The sequence below is a fragment of the Camellia sinensis genome, chromosome 3 (assembly GCF_055761805.1).
Source record: "Camellia sinensis isolate YWXY chromosome 3, ASM5576180v1, whole genome shotgun sequence".
In the NCBI taxonomy this organism is placed as follows: Eukaryota; Viridiplantae; Streptophyta; class Magnoliopsida; order Ericales; family Theaceae; genus Camellia; species Camellia sinensis.
The window spans coordinates 164,494,325-164,511,697 of record NC_138963.1 but is presented as its reverse complement, the minus strand read 5'-3'; the positions used below and the strand labels follow the sequence as shown (position 1 = coordinate 164,511,697).

Sequence of the window (17,373 nt, the reverse complement as noted above, 5' to 3'; positions counted from 1 at the left end):
AAATGGGATAGGAGACACTGTATGGTTGTGTTAGACCGTTGTAGAAGACACGGTATGGTCGTGTCGGACCGTTATAGCAGACAGTTTACGGGGTCATGTCGGACCGATGTAGCAGACAGTGTGTGGTCGTGTCAGACCGTTGTAGAAGACAGTTTATGGGGTCATGTCGGACCGTTGTAGAAGACAGTTTATGGGGTCATGTCGGACCGTTGTAGAAGACAGTTTACGGGGTCATGTCGGACCGTTGTAGCGGACAGTTTACGGGGTCATGTCGGACCGATGTAGAAGACAGTTTATGGGGTCATGTCGGACCGGTGTAGCAGACAGTTTACGGGGTCATGGCGGACCGTTGTAGCAGACACTGTGTGGTCGTGTCAGACCGTTGTAGAAGACAATTTACGGGGTCATGTCAGACCGGTGTAGAAGACAGTTTATGAGTGTGTAGATAGGCTGCTTAAAAAAAAATATACATGTAGATATATATCGAGCCCTCAAAAGTCGTGCCCTCAAAAAGCGTGCCCACTTTATCAAAAGATGTGCCATGAAAAGGCGTGCCAGTTTGTCGGGCGTCAAGAGGCGGGCGATGCGCGTGGCTGCCTCGGCTATTTAACCAAGACGAAGCCCTAGGCCGAGGCAGAGGCAAAAAACCTGTGAAATCCGCTGAAAAACTCTTCGTTGTGCTGAGAGAGAGAGTCTATAACACTCTGTTGCGAGAGATATTCTGTAACACTCTGTTGCCTAGAAAATGGCCTCGTCTTCCCGGAGTCTGCTCACTCTCTTTCCAGACCTCAACGAGTCAACAAGAGAGAAAACTGGTGCGGTGGCACTAGAACCTCAACCAAGCGCCCCGGAGTTTGCTCCGTTGAACTTTCCGATGCGGTCTGTGGAGCAAAAAATGGCAGTGCAATCGGATGTGGAGGCCAATCAGTATACATTGAAGTCATGTGTGGAGACGATGACGGCGGTCACAAACCTATCGCACCGGCTACAGAGTAGGACAAATGAGGTGCAACAGTTAAACGCCCAACTGGCTCTGCTTCAGCGCATGTATAAGGATGCGCGAGCAGAGATAAGTGTGCTAAAGGCGGAAACTAAGGAGCTGAAGCGGAAGGCTACCGTGATGTTCCGATTTGGAGGTCCGCCATATACTGCAGTGGAGGAGCAGGGGGCAGTGAACGTGCTCGGCGGTCTAGGAAGCACGGAGGCAACATCGGCAAGGGCTGCCCAGGACGGAGGCAAGAAGAAAAGACCGGCGGAAGAGGCAAAGAAGTGAGGTCGGTGGATGGCCGTCTGCAGAAAACAAAACAAATCGTTTGTTTGTGGGTGTTGGATTTGTTTTGTTGTTTTTTTTTTTTGTGTTTTTTTTTTGTGTTTTTTTTGTTTTTTTTTTGTTTTTTGTTTTTTTTTTTTTTTTGTATGGGGGAACATGGTGATCGGGGTGAGCCCCGACATGAATAAAATGAATTTGGTGTGCAAATCTTCTTCTGTGTGGTTTTTTTTTTTTTTTTACTCAGACCCATGTTCGCCGGATGGAAGGCGAAAAATAGAGAGGTAGAAAATAAAGTATAAAAGAAAAGAAAATTGAAGAGAAATGTGTGAATGTGAAAGGAATACTGGTCAAGGGCTTATGGGAAATTGAAGAAATTTGTTCAGAGGGCGATGCCGGACTACTACAACAGGTCAAGGGCTTATGGGAAGACATTTCTATACTGGTTTGGACCAAAGCCTTGGTTGGCTATAGCCGAACCAGAGATGATAAGAGTGGGTCCTTTGAGAAGCTTGAGTTCAACCCTTTGTCCAAGCTGCTCTTTGGACAAGGACTTCGTGGTTTGACTGGTGACACCTGGGGGTTCTGCCGTGTACGACGAGGTGGGTCACGAGAAATTGCTCGGCGTGGACAGAGTGGTGGAGGGGGAGACCAGGGAACTCAAGGTTGACGCCGACGAAGATCCGACCGTCGGATCCTAATCTGACGGCACCGACGTGGAGAGAGGAGGGCAAGCTAGGGTTTGAGCTGATTAGACGAAGGTAGGGAGGAGTTGGAGGAGAGAGAGGCCTGAGTTAGTCGCCATTAATGAGGCCTCTGATGCTGCAATCACAAATCTGGGTCCATCCATTTTGGTGAATCAATGGTGATATATATGCGTGTGTGTGGGTATGTGGATATATGTATGTAGATTGGTCTTCCTCTGTGAATATGGGAAGGAGAGAAGATGGGGTTGGGAATGGTGCCTGGTTGGATTTGAGAGAGACAGGAGGGGGGAGGCATGTGTAGAGGTCCGGCGGGCGGCCAAGGCAAGGTTGCCGCCCGCCGGTGAAGCAGAATTACTAGTTTCTTAACCTTGCTCATGTAAAAGGGGTGAGCAGCGAATATACCGATCCGCCAAAACCGACCGAACCGAACCGATCCGCCACATTTTGGACGGATGCGTGATGATGAGTGGACGGTTGCGGATTGATTTTCTCCAATCCGCCAATTTGGCGGACGGATGGCGGATTTGAGATTTTTTGGCCGCAACCGAACCGCCAAACCGCCAAATCGCAAGTACCTGTAGTAATTTATAAGACTTTGTATTTTCAATTTGTTTAAATATTATGTTTGTGTTTTCAATTGAAAAAGAGTTTAAATATTTTGTTGAAAAAAAGTTTTCAACTTGAATATATTTTTGAATTGAAAAAAATAAATATATTATTCATCTATATTTTTTAGTTTTTAAATCTAACTCTAAAAATAATAAATAAAAAATATGATATATGCTGGTTGGTTTTTGTTTTCAAAAACATATGTAGATGTAACAATATAGTGACATTCAATCTCTACTACTGCTCTGTTTATGGTTTTGGTGGTTTGAATTGTTATTATATTTTAAGAATCACAGATTGTAATACTTTATAGGGATGAATCATGCTGTAATTGTAATATGTGGATGAAGCATACAGTGATCGTGATATTCTAAAGTTTCAAACTTTCTTTCTTTGGATAAGGCATACAGTGATTGTAATACTTTTTTAAGTCATTGACTGTAATATTTTTTTTTTTCTTTTTTTTTAAGGAAGTGCACAAGTTGAATTATGTTGAAAATTTATAAAATTTTATACCGCCAAACCGATTCGCATCCATCCGCCAAACCGCCAATCCGCTCAATCCACATCCGCCGGATTGGCAGACGGATGCGGATTGATTTTCTTCAATCCGCCAATCTGGCGGACGGATGGCGGATTGGAGGTTTCGTGGCCGCAACCGACCCGCGCCCACCCCTATGTAAAATATATTGATAGAGATAAATTGTATGTATTATTGATTGATGTATATATTGTGTATATTACAAGGATTTATATAGGAGAGGATTTGGGAGTAGGTGAAGGTGGTAGTGGAGGTGGTAGGTGGAGTGGGTGGTAGTGGAGATGGTAGGTGGAGTTGGTGGTGTGGTAATTTACACAATTTACATTAACATATAGAATGAGCCACATATTATGGTCCAAAGGTCAATTGTATGCTATAATGGCTCTCTATATTCAAACTGTCATAAAACTCCCTCCATATTATAGTTTGGAACAGACCCAAATGAGATAGAGATGAGAACAACCAGGTTGTACAGAAATTCACAAGAATTTACATATCTCATCCAACAACAAACTCAAAACAAACATCAATATCCAAAACTCATCAAACAAAGCTCTAATTTTTGCCCCACAAAAAGCTTACCAAGTTCATCAAATTGGTCTTATCATATAAGAAATTGCATCTCTCATGGGGCACACAGTGAAGCCCTTTCAATCTATACCCATATTCGCCGTACCGGAATTTATCTTCTGGGTGTAGTTCCGTTGCTTTTCAAAGCCTGTGCTTCGATTTCCATGCTTAACCATGGGAAGGCTTTGCAAGCTGAATCAATCAAGATGGGGGTTGATTCCGATGTAATGGTGGGAACTTCTTTGGTTGACATGTATGGTAAATGTGGTTTGCTTTTTGATGCTCAGAATGTGTTTGATTATATGCCTGAGAGAAATGTTGTGACATGGAATGCTATGATAGGAGGGTATATGAGGAATGGTGATTTGGGTGCCGCGTCATTTTTGTTTGAGAAGATGTCGACACGATCTGCAATAACATGGATTGAAATGATTGATGGGTTTGCTAGTAATGGGGTGACTCTGACTGCAAGGCAATTGTTTGATCAGGTTCCATTGGAGTTGAGAAATGTGGTGACTTGGACTGTGATGGTTGATGGGTATGCCAGCAATGGAGAAATGGAGGCTGCAAAGGAAATTTTTGAGGCGATGCCAATACGGAATTACTTTGTTTGGTCCTCTATGATTTCTGGATATTGCAAGAAAGGCGATGTTCAGGCAGCTAAGGCCATTTTCGATAGAATTCCCAAGCGGAATTTGGTGAATTGGAATTCATTGATTTCTGGGCTTGCTCAAAATGGGTTTTGTGAGGAAGCTCTGGATTTTTTCACAAAGATGCAAACTGAGGGGTTTGAGCCAGACGAAATTACAGTGGTGAGTGTTTTATCTGCCTGTGCACAGCTTGGGTTGCCTGATTCCGGGAAAGAAATCCACCAAATGATCATTCACAAGGGAATTAAACTTAACCAGTTCATTCTAAATGGGTTGGTTGACATGTACGCGAAATGTGGCGATTTAACTAATGCAAGATTAATTTTTGAAAGGATGTCCAAGAGGAATGATGCATGTTGGAATGCAATGATCTCGGGTTTTGCTATTCATGGACAATGCAAGGAAGCTCTCGAGTTCTTCAGCAGAATGGAGGCCTCGAGTGAGAAGCCCAATGTCATAACGTTTCTATCAGTTCTATCGGCTTGTGCACATGGGGGATTTGTGGAGGAAGGTTTAGAAATTTTCTTGAAAATGGAGAAATATGGCTTAATTGCCACCATTCAACATTACGGATGCCTAATTGATCTTCTGGGAAGGGTGGGGCAAGTAAAAGAGGCTTATGATTTGATAAAGACAATGCCAATGAAGCCAAACGACACAATTTGGGGAGCTCTACTTGGAGCATGCCGAATTCACTCAGACTTGGATATGGCAGATCGGGTACTGAAGGAGGTTGGCAGAGATTCTGAACCCTGCTTCAGCAATGATTCACATTACGTGATACTGTCAAATATTTATGCAGCTTCGGATAGCTGGGAGAGAGCTGAAACAATGAGGACTGTCATGTTAGATAAAGGATTTCAAAAGACACCCGCTCGTAGTTCATTTATGGTCAACAACAAGGAGATGAGCTTTTGTGCAACTACTTGATGACAAGCCTGCCTGCTGTTGGAATGTAATTGCTTCTCGTAAAATCTGGCAAAAGGACTTGTGCAGTCTAAAAGTGTGTAAATTATTTTTGATTTCATAAGAAAAAGAGATTGCTCTAGCATTCACATCATTTACCAATTCAATGAAATGAGGGCGTGTATCCCATCTGAACCATAATGTCCTGTATATGGTAGTGTTTGAAATTGCTTCAATAATTCTCAAATGAAGCAATTGCAAAAGGGTTTGTACTCAAAAAGGTTGGTCATGAATGAAACTGGAATGATGGCTTTCTGTGTATTCTTATAGTTTTCAGGAAATTTTAATCAAAATCTCAAATTTTAAAATGAAGCCAAACATGTATTCATACAACTGCCGCTTCTTCTTCTTCCTTTTTTTTTTTAATGCATATTCCACTGTAGGTATTATACAATCTCAATTCGGAGACCCATCTCCCAATCAAACAATGCGGAAAGAGTCTGCTATCTTTTTCAAATCCTTGTAGTGCCTCTTCCATTGAAGACCTTCAGAAATCAAAATGTAGTTTAAATCAGTCTTCATTCTTGTTCAAGGATATGAAGCTTACGAGAGCAGGAAAAGAAAATCCATACCACTTCCAGTCACATTGAACAAGTAGAGGCGATTTCCTGCAGCAGTTGCTGTGATCAGAGCATGAGGGGGTTCCAATTCGAACTGGTAATATTTTCTTCCAGAATGTTCTGTTACTTCCATACTTAGTACCTTCCCTTCAACATTCTCTCCTATGACTTCTGGTCCAAATGCACTGATCACTTTCTCTGGAGGTCCAATTCGTTCAATTGTAACATTATCCCCTAGATCTACCATCATACAGAACTGCGTTAATAATGTGTTTATAATATTCTAATGATAGAAGTGTAGACGAATTGTAGGAAACTCAACTATCTGCAAATCTGAGAACAGGAGCGACGATAACAAATAGACGTCCTTCCTTAGAACTAGCAAATCTCAAATCAATCTCTGTACCACCTAGATCTGCAATTGAGACTGGAACCTGTAAACACAAGGCAAGAATTTAGAATAGAAGACCTAATATCAAAGTATACATATTGAATTGATTAAATAGAACCCTTTTAAACAACTACTTTTTCCCCCTTCCTTTTTGTGGGTAATTTAATGATTTTAACAAGTTGAACATAAATTTCGCATATTCAATGAAGGTCTAGTTGAACAGAGTAGATTAGTACCTCTGCCCAATCTTGAGGCACTGAGAAGGCATAAGGGATGATAGGACTCCATCCAACACCATGCCCTCCAGACTTCTCATCTGGTCTGCGATATGTCCTCCAACCTGTCTGAGCAATTTCTTTTCTAATAAAGATGACTGGCTACTTAAAATTCTTCAATGAAATAAAATAAAATAAAATAAATTGAAAAAAGAAGAAGAAGAAGGCAGAACAAAAATTACTCAATCTCTTAGGCCTTATATACGTCGTCATCGGAGAGGGAGGTTTGGTGGTTAGGGATGAAAGTGGAGGCAGAAAACTATGTTAAATATGAGTTTTGTTCTTGACATGCTTGTACATAATGCATAGGAGTGCGTATAACATGCAATGTACAATCAATATAAACATTATTAACCAATGCCCTTAGGTACTCGTTAACCAAACCCTTCAAATATATGGGGAGGGGAACTGATGAATTGTAAATATAATATGACTCGATGTTATCTCAAACTCTTGATGGAAAAACATCTAGGAGAGAATGTTTTGCCATGTTATTAATCTTGAAATGAATGAAAATGAAAACTGTTCAAGTTGAGAAATAGCCAGCTGAAAGTGAAACACTACAAAGAACAAAGAAATATAGAATCCCCAGACGAACTTGTTAAAGATTCTTCCAGCTTTTTCAATAAAAATAAATTAAAAAAAAAAAAATCTACAAGGGACTTCGAAATATGCAAGAGTACTCTCTGCTTCTATAAATTAGGGATTTTAATATTTATTTTTTTTGTGAGTATCATATGCAGGACCATGAAAACCAACCTTGTTCGTCCGGTTCAGAGAGACCAGGTATCCTTCCCGCCAAAAGGCCTTGTTTGACAACTGCCAATCCCTGGCTCGGAAAACCCAAAACAGCAGAAGAAATTAAACCAGCCCCAGACACCAGGGCTTGCCTTCTCTTCAAAAACCCAGAAAAATCCCCCCCTTCTTCATCAACACACCGGTTTTCTCTCACCACAAAAGCCTTTGTTCTGGAACATCTTCCAGACAAAGAGTTATGAGCCACCATGACCATATGGTGATGACAAGGACTCGTCTGCTGAAGATTTGCCCATGGGCAACAGCTTGTGATTGAGGTTGTTCCCATCTTCTCTTCAGAGAAGAACAGTAAGTTCACTGAAATTTTGTAAGAAGATTTTAGGGGTCTCTCAATGATAGGACTCAGATGAAAGGTGAAACAACAGTTTGTTTTTTGGTACTAGAATGGTTTAGAAGCTGTGAGGTCCCCAGTATGTGTGCTGTGTATGTTTTTTGTGGATGTGGTGTCACTTGTAGCCTAGCAGAACCATCTTTTCACCCACTTAGCTATCAGATTCCTGGCCTGATTTGTGCCACGTTTCTAGGTTGCCTTTTAAATAAATAAATAAGAAATTAATATTAATAATTATTATTATACATCTCAATACAATGAATCATCAATTGTAACCACTACACAAACTCCAAAAGTGAGTGAGAAAATCCCAACTAAAAACCAGAGAAACAAGATCTACATTGTGGTGTTTTGGAAGTTTGGGGGTTGGGTTTTTTTTGATTTTCTATATTAAAAGACAATTTTTTTGTAAAATTAAAAAAAAAAATTAAATAAAATTTCACATTCAACTCTATAATTATTTTATTTTTTTCTTACAAACATCACATCTAACTACAAAAAAAATTCAATTATCTTTCTAAACATCAAAATTTTTTTATCTAATAATATCTTATAACTAAAAAAACTTATATAAAAACTCACTTCCCAAACACCAACGTAGATAGGATGGGAAAGTCTCATTTGACCTGCAACTGTGCAAGAGTTCTAACCGACGGACTAACTAGAGTTGTTTCTATTTTTAGTGTAGAGGATTTTATAGAAGAGAACAAACAACCACCAATCATGAATTGCAATGTTAGCATTAACAACAAAATTACAATTACCAATACTTACATGTCTGTGTGGTTTGCCTTTGCACTCAAAGGTAAAAATTTTAAATTATTTTTTTTAATTTATAATTAAACTTACAATTTAAAATTACTCATAATTCAATTTAAAAATTAATTTTAAAACTTATAACTAAATACACAATTCAAAACGTAATTCAAAACTTTTTTAAAATTCCATTTTAAAAGGAAAAATTCAAAAAAAATATTTTTTATTTTGTTTTTGAAAATTATTTTTAAAATCATAATTTAAGTGTAGAGTCCTATTTTGAGTTATGAATTTTGAAAAGAAAAAATTTGTTTAATTATAAGTTTTGAAAAGAATTTTAAATTATATTTTGAATTTTTTGGGATTTATTTTTTTAAAATATTTAAAAATTTTCTTAATTTTATTTTTTTAAGGTAAATATATTATATTTTAAATATTTATTTATTTATTTATTTTAATGTACACTATATTTCATACATTTATGTGCTGTATATTTTTAATATTAAAAAATTATTATTTTTTAAATATATAATTATTATTTTAAATATTTTTTTATTTTTTTTGTTATGTGTTGGTTATGATTTGAGTATAAAATTTTGAAAGTAATATGAAATTTCAAGTTATGTGTTTGGTTATGAGTTTTGAAATATTTTTAAATTGAGTTTTGAATTATGTATTTAGTTACGATTTAAGTTTAAAATTGTATTTTGAGTTTAAAATATTAAAATATTTACAAAATAAAATAAAATGTTTAAAATAAAAAAATTAAAAATATTTAAATAAAAATTATATATTTAAAATAAAAAATAAAATTTTCTTAAACATTTTTTAATATTTAAAAAAAATAAATCCAAAAAAATTCAAAATATAACTTAAAATTCAAAAACTCAACTCAAAATACAATTCAAAACTCTGAACAAAACAAATTTTCTTTTTTCAAAATTCAAAAACTCTTTTCAAAACTCATAACCAAACAAATTTTCTATTTTAAAAACTCAACTCACAATTTTATACTCAAATCATAACTCCAAAAAGAGAATCACAATTTCAAAACTAAACAAAACACAACCTATATTTTTCTTTCCTTTGTCACACCCTCTGTCGAAGGGGTACATACAATACATTCTTGAAAAATGTTTGGGAACACTAAAAAAGGATCACTAGAGGGAGTACTAATGATGTGGCAGTGGGTCCTGCTCACTTTCTATGCCTTGTTTTTATTATTGTTTTTGCCATTTCCAATATATTAGTGCTATTAGTGATATATTTTTTAGTGGTCTAAATCATTGTTGTACATTCTTTTGATGTCTATACATGACACTAATTAGAAAAAAGGGTATGGCTTTTGTCCAGTTCGGGATCGGACTAGACCGTGCTGTTGGGCCCGTGGGGGCCCACCACAGGTCCCGTTTTGATTATCTGAACCGTTCAATGTGTAGAACTCGTCGAGTACTATATGCCTGTAAAAAATCACGTTGATCGGATATCGATAGCTATGTGATTAAAATAATTTTTTGTCAACCGTTAATTTGTTCACCGTCCAATTTTTTTAATACGAAACTGATTTGATCATATAGCTATCGATATCCGATTAACGTGATCTTTTCCAGCCATATAGTATTCGACGAGTTCTACACATTAAACGGTTCAGATTATCAAAACGGAACCCGTGGTGGACCCCCACGGACCTAACAGCACAGTCCAGTCCGATCCCGGACTGAACAGAAGCCATACCTTTAGAAAAATGGGGTAGAAAAAAAAATTATAAATAAATAAATCAAATTCAAGAGCAATGCATTGCGCGCGAACTCAAGGCAAAGGCATGGGAGGCTTCCAGTTACTAAATTCTTGCAAGTTTCTATTTACTATAGAGCCATTGTGCAGCCAGAATGTTTCTGCTGACTGATGGAATTGCCTCACTTTCCTCTGAAGTTCCCACAGGATTCCGTTAAATGCCGAGCAGGGCTCTGATTCAGGAGCATAAACCCATAAGCATCTAACTTGTCTGCCATGGGCAATCATCCTCTCTATGTCCTCATCTGAAGTTAAAAAACCAAAAAAAAAAAAAAAACAGAAACACCTAAAGTTAAGCCATGACGCTGAAGGCTTAAAAAAACCTAGTATGATGAAAATTAGTAGAATTTCACCTGGTATTGATTCTAGGTACTCCAGAAGTTCAGGACCAGTACGATTCCATGGCCATTTGATTGATATCTGGGTGTAGTCAATAACATTCTGAAAAGGCAACTCCACATAATCTGATATGATCACTGGGACACACTCCTGTTCAGCAAAAAGAGTTGCATCATTTTGATTATCCAATCCTATCGGGCAATTGGTGTGTGTGTAGAGAGAGAGAGAGAGAGAGAGAGAGAGAGAGAGAGAGAGAGACCACAAAGAAAGACTCATAAAAGCGAAGAGTCCACGATGACTCGCCACGTGGAGCCAGACAGAACTTGGCATTGCGGAGGTGCTCAAAATATTCTCTCCTTCCCAATTTATCAGGGCCACTGAACTTCAACTCTGGAGATTCCAACTGTTTATAAAATCAATATGCACATTTTTTGGAGGAAAAATAATTCGAATATGCAATCCAAAGAAAAAGTAAAGTAAACAAGAGAGATATTGTTCATTGAGACAGTGAAATGCATGCATGTCACACGTGCACGTTCAACAGCAAAGTGCAGAAACAAAAATTTCATATGGATACTACGGCAGGCAACATATATCATTTAGATTTAGGATCATTAAACCCAAAACTTTATGCCAATTTTTTTTTTTTTTTTTTTTTTGCAAATGAGCTAAATTCCACCTTAGACAATGGAGCTACAATGGAAGACATACCTTATTTGGGTATTGCTTACCAAGCTCCACCAATTGAAGACGACCAACCTTTCCTTGTGCTCGACCTAAGAAGTTTGCCAAATACTTCCTCTTAGATAAAGGTAAAGGCTGGACCAGCCCAGCCCCACGACTAGTCATCCCATCATCAACATTCCCAGGAATGATGATATCTTTCCATGTATTAAAGGCACTAGTGTCTCGCTTATCTGTGCGGTCCCCCTGCAATAAAACAAATCAACATCCTATGCTAGGTATTCGCCAATATGAACCAGGTATCAATCAATATAAATCAACATGCATTGAATCACCAAGGCCCAACAAAACAAATATAACCAACCACAGACAGCTCAATCTCTCATGAATGCAAAAAACAAAATCATGCTGAATCAAATCTAGACCCAACAATCAAAATGTCGTTGCAGTAGCTGAATGCTATTAGAATGTCAAGAACTCCAAAATAAGAGTTTTCTAGATGGCTCCTTCGACTCCAAGGTGAATAATTCATTATTGTCAGTCCATCAAGAAGTATTCAGGGGGTCACCAGTTAGGTTTATGTAGATCATCATCATATGAAAAGTACTTACAGTTTTGTCAACCAAAAATAAATAAAAAAGAAAGAAAGAAAAAGAGGTGGTTGGAAATTTGGATAAACTTCTGTTTTCACTAGTTTTTGAAGTTGTGGAAGAAGATTGTCAGAGAAACGAAACAAAGTCCTGCCATCAGAAAATCTTATATTTCAAGACACCCCTTTGAAAAATTATGATCAAACGTAAGCAGATGGAAACCATTGAAGCAAATACCACAACTATAAAGGTCTATACTAAGCTGGCAGTCATCAGCAGCGAAGTTCAGCATTTGGTATCAGTTCACACGTTTTCAAAAACAAATCAGTGTCACATAGAAGAGTTACCGAGGTACCTCAGGAGTAAGAAACATGGAACGGTTCAAGTATGTAGCCCAGGATCTAAAGAAGGTCGCTCCAGCACCACTGCAATTGAGTGAAAGCAGCATGTATGTGACATTAACTACTTGTTAAGAGAAAAAAAAGTATGTGACACATAAAATGAATTAAGTAGTAAAAGAAAGTAGCAGCCACTAATAACTATGGCAGGCACATTTAAGTATCCCCCCCCCCCCTATCAGAAGGATGATGTCAAACAACTTGAACAGCTCTGGTTAAGCATCTAAAAAGAACAGATGGGAAGAAACACTATCTTAAGTCCACTGTAAACTGTATCCAAATATATTTGCAATTAAGCATTCCAAAATTATCTTCCTCAATCTATTTCAGTTTACCATATTATAATAGAATCGGATACCATATTATAATAAACCATATTATAATAAGCCATATTATAATAGAATCGGATACCATATTATAGAATCGGATACCATATTATAATAAACCACTATACCTCGGGAAAACAAAGATGTGATTGCGGCCACCAGATAGCCTGAAATACGGCATTTGACTCAGAACCTGGGAGAAAAATATGACAATAGTATCAAAATAGAACACTTCTCCGTAAGGTAAAAATATATACATATTGTTCGCAGAAAGTGAACCAAAAATGTATTAAATGAATATGAGATAGAAAGCATAAAAATATATTCTAATAAATTATGTCACATATTAAAGTCAGAAAATCAACAGAGTAAAAGTGTGGACATTAGAGTGTTAATCAACTTGTGTAGTAGAGCAGGAGCTGAGAATGTCTAGCAGCAATCAAGCAAACTTCCAAGTTCCAATCACTCTAAATTGATGAAGTTGAAGCACCAAAATGCAATATCACCTTCACAAAAGTCTGGTTAATCTCTTCATTATTCAGACCACCCATCATATGGACACACTTAACGTAAGTTGGCAGGAAGAAGAGATCTGCTTCCTCTTTCTTTGTTGTCCGAAATCTTGACTGTAAAAGCATCCTGTGTATTTTAACCTACAATTCATATTACAAACACAATGATAAAGCTATATTAGCTACTGAGGTCACACAAAACAAACAAAAATATTAACTGTTTGTCTCCTGGGAAAAGGAAGTAATAAAAAAATATATATATGGGTTTTAAGTAGCACCTCAGAACAAAATCTCTAAGATAATTGAAAGAAAGAATAAACGTAGAATTTCACAGGTATTACACAAAAAATTAGTAAAGGAATTGCATTTGCATTCACACTAATAACCAAAAATGGATTTAAACAAACCTAAAAGCAATTTTTATGATGTTCTTAGCCTGACATGCACATACCTAAGTTGTAGGGAAAAAGAATAGAAAAATTGGTGACAATCACACCAACTCTCCATTTGTTTGGAAGTAAAACATTTTTGTAAAAGAAATTTTCATATTTACAGTGTATAGACAAACATCAGTCCACAAATGACTTTCATTTTTAAGAGAAAAATAAATAATAATTTTCATTTTTTTTTGGCTTATGGATGAACAAAAAATTAAGAAATTATTTTCCCATAATGTTTTATGTTGAATATTCCGAATATAACCAATTGATCCAAATTCAGTAAGCTATTTTCCATATGGATGGCACAATACTTGAGTCCCAATCCAACATCCTGGCCACAAGAAAACGCAAATAACACATTTGGTACGATGGAATGGGCTAGAATTGAATGTCTATTCTAACTCTGCATTCCCTTTCCCTTGTTTGGTACATCTTATCTAAGTGGCAATAGTCATTCCATTGGAATGGCTATTTCAACAAAATGTGAGAATGCCTATTCCTTCCTCCAACCTAAGGAATGATCATTTCATTCTATCATGAAATCACCATAAATTTTTATTATTTTTTTATACTTAAAAAAAATAAAATATTATTATTTAGTTATCACCACCATTCTCTTTCGCTACCACCCATTCCACAATCCTACACCGCCACCACCACCCCTATTGCCACCACAACAACCACCACCACTGCCGCCGTCGCCACCACAACCACAACCACAACCACTACCACTACCTCCACACAACCATACTACCACCACCATACTACCGATGTCGGCACTACCACCACTACTATAGCCACAACCATTATCACCACATCCACAACCATAAAACCACTGCCATTACCATTGTTAGAACCACTACCCTACTACCACTGCTCCCATTACCACCATTGCTTCCACTGCCACAAGCACTACCTTACCACCACTACTATCACCTTCATAAATATCACACCACTACGGTCACCATCGCAAGAACCACCACTCTACTACAGTTGCTCGTTATTGTTGCCGCCACCACCACTACTACCACAACAACCACCATCGCAACCACAATCAGCCTACCGCCACCTTACCACCACCACCACTAATTCCACAACAACATACCACCACCACTACCACCATGACATACCACCACCACCACTACCACCATACTACTACCACTGTTATCACTACCACTGGCGTTGCCACCGCCACCGACGCTGCCACTACCACAATACACACCGTCACTTTCACAACTATCAACACTCATGATTTATATAATTTTCTAGTTTATTTGTTACTAGCTTGTCAAAAAAAAATAAATAAATAATTAAACTTATTCCATTCTATTAGTTAATAAGCATAACCAAACATGAAAATGTGAATTATCATCCTATTCCTATATTATTCTATGTTGGCAACAAAACAATAGAATGGGAATGGACATTCCATTCCATTCAGTCTTATATTTCATTCTCACTCTCATTATATTCCCAATTCATTTCATTCCATTTTACCAAACATATTCAAAGAGAGAATCATGTGACAATGTTGACTGGAATTCTCAATCATCTCTCCTCTGTAGCCAATGACCATATCACAACCATAGTTGTTAAAATATAGATCCTACATACAATCAAATTGAAGATTTTGTGTATCGGATTGAGGATTGTAAGATTCTATTTTCTATTAAAAATAACATAAAAATATAAATCAAGATGATACATATTAAAAATCAAGTGAAAATCATAAATCCAGCAATCTTACATTTACACGATCCTGTGTAATTCTACTTGCGATCCTTCTATATTATCGATCCTACAAGGATTTAAATCGTTTTGACAATTCGTAATTTTGATGGAGTTCTCTAACTTCCATATCAAAAAGTACTCGTTTCAGTCATGATGTCATGATCGTGGTTATTAAAATTGCGATCTGGATCGTAATTTTGACGGAATTCAGGGGTTTTTTGAGTGAACTAAATAGGTTTTCTGACTTTGTTTTTCGGTTTTCATCAGTTATTGACAATTGTTTACAATGATTTGGAAAATTTATACCCTTGGTACAAGCCACTGGTTTCAAATGGAAGCCAAAAGTCAGCCTTCATCCTTCAAGTCATTACTGTTGTTAGAAACTTTGTAACTGTAAGCCAGTCTTTCCATGTATTGTATGCTAGGTGTTTGATGATATGTACTAACCAACGTTTCTCAATATAATGATCAATTTTCTTCATATTTCACTTTATTACCAATGAGATTGAAGAAATTCAATAATATCACACCAAATTCCCACCAACCAAACACATTCAAAATTAACCACATCACCAAAAAAATAAAATAAAATAAAAAAACGAGAATTAATCAAATCACCTGAGTGCCCCACTGGCCTTTGATGCAGGTATCGGCGGAGATCCTGCCCCGGCGTCCGTACAACAATGGCGTGAGGCCTTCCACCTCGAGCTCATCGTAGACGTAGATCTTGAGGGAGAGTTGGGTCCCGTACCCTCGGTGGGGCCACCGAATAGAGCCGCTGCCGCCATCGCTGAAGCCAAGGAGGTCTTGGGATCTGTGAACCTGATCGATGGTGGAGGATAAGTTGCAGGAACTAGTCATGACTGAGGATTGGTTGAAGAGTCTGGTGAGGAAGAAGGTAGTGGCGACGAGGGCTAGGGAGCCAATCTGGTGGGTTCGCGTGCATGGAGGGTTGTGGTGGGGACCCAGGACTCTGGGTTTGTTATTCATGCTTCCCATTTGCACCCGAGTATGTGATGATACACTGTGACGAGTGAGCGACGCCTCTGTAAGGAAGACGATGAGACGGGGCAGAGTGAAGACGGCGCCGTTTTGGAATCATACAGACTTGTAAATTTTAGAGGAAATTGCTCTCCTGGTCCCTTTGTTTAAATCAGACATTTATATTTGATGGGATCAATTCAATTGTGGTACCATTTTGGATCCAAAAACTTCATCACATGAAAATAACAATTATGAATAATTTTAATAAAAAATATTCACATGTGCCCATGATTATTTTTCAAAGGAAAAATAGTAAATTCGCACATTCTCTCTCTCAACAAATCAAAATTATTCAATTAGAAAACAAATGACAACCTATTGATCTTAAATTTGTTATACATTTTATTCCATCAAATCTCTCCCCTTCTCATTTTTCTCTTCCATCTTCTATTGGTATGTATGTGTGCCCTCATCAGCTCCTCAGAGAAAGAGAGGGAGGAGGCGACACATGATAACCAAGCACACAAAAATTCATATGAATTTTTTGTACAAAAGAATATGTTTGCATAGCATTATGCTTAAATGAACACATTCATAAACAAGTTCATAAGCAAGCATAGAGGTCAAAGACTTCTACAAATCAATCATGTTGTGTAAAAGAAAAGGGCAAAGCGATTTCTAAATCACTACTTTAAAAATCAAACTTCGTGAAATTTTTGTGTTGATACATAACTTCAAATACTACAACCAAAGTAGTATGAAGTTTAGGATAGGAGAGAATTTATGTATATATATACACATACTAAGAAACACAAACTTGACACATATATGACATGAACATGACAACAAGTCAATTTTCAAAAATTTTAGGACATAACACGTAAGAGATCTGCACAAAATATATAATTTTATATATTTATTATATGTCATATATATGGATATATCATTCAAATATAATATAATACTTATTTTATAAATTTACATTATTTTTTTATTATTATATTCTAAATTATTTAGTTCAATCTTATAGTTAGTTTAATGTGTGTACACGTCTGTTTAAACAAAGAATACAAGTGTCCAAAAAGTGTCCAGATTTAAAAATAAGAAGTTTAAAAAATAGAATACGTTTTGACGAG

At 37.1% G+C, this 17,373-nt stretch overlaps 3 protein-coding genes across 3 annotated transcripts; 1 reads left to right on the top strand and 2 right to left on the bottom strand.

Annotated features, from left to right (window-relative positions):
- The first annotated feature begins 3,459 nt into the window (after positions 1-3,459).
- On the top strand, positions 3,460-5,622 carry LOC114272521 (Pentatricopeptide repeat (PPR-like) superfamily protein). Its single transcript, XM_028214243.2, has one exon. The coding sequence runs from the start codon at positions 3,577-3,579 to the stop codon at positions 5,272-5,274; it is 1,698 nt and encodes a 565-aa protein (XP_028070044.2). The 5' UTR covers positions 3,460-3,576; the 3' UTR covers positions 5,275-5,622.
- LOC114272522 (thylakoid lumenal protein (Mog1/PsbP/DUF1795-like photosystem II reaction center PsbP family protein)) lies at positions 5,546-7,800 on the bottom strand. The gene is made up of 5 exons (XM_028214244.2): positions 7,296-7,800; positions 6,498-6,601; positions 6,193-6,304; positions 5,883-6,110; positions 5,546-5,795 (listed from the first exon to the last, which is right to left on the bottom strand). Exons 1-5 carry the CDS (start codon positions 7,618-7,620, stop codon positions 5,731-5,733), a joined length of 834 nt encoding a protein of 277 aa, XP_028070045.2. The 5' UTR covers positions 7,621-7,800; the 3' UTR covers positions 5,546-5,730.
- A 1,684-nt stretch (positions 7,801-9,484) lies between these two features.
- Positions 9,485-16,498, bottom strand: LOC114272523 (putative beta-1,4-xylosyltransferase IRX10). Its single transcript, XM_028214245.2, has 8 exons — positions 15,872-16,498; positions 13,077-13,223; positions 12,699-12,763; positions 12,202-12,271; positions 11,284-11,502; positions 10,832-10,975; positions 10,587-10,722; positions 9,485-10,478 (listed from the first exon to the last, which is right to left on the bottom strand). Exons 1-8 carry the CDS (start codon positions 16,250-16,252, stop codon positions 10,249-10,251), a joined length of 1,392 nt encoding a protein of 463 aa, XP_028070046.2. The 5' UTR covers positions 16,253-16,498; the 3' UTR covers positions 9,485-10,248.
- Positions 16,499-17,373: the final 875 nt, after the last annotated feature.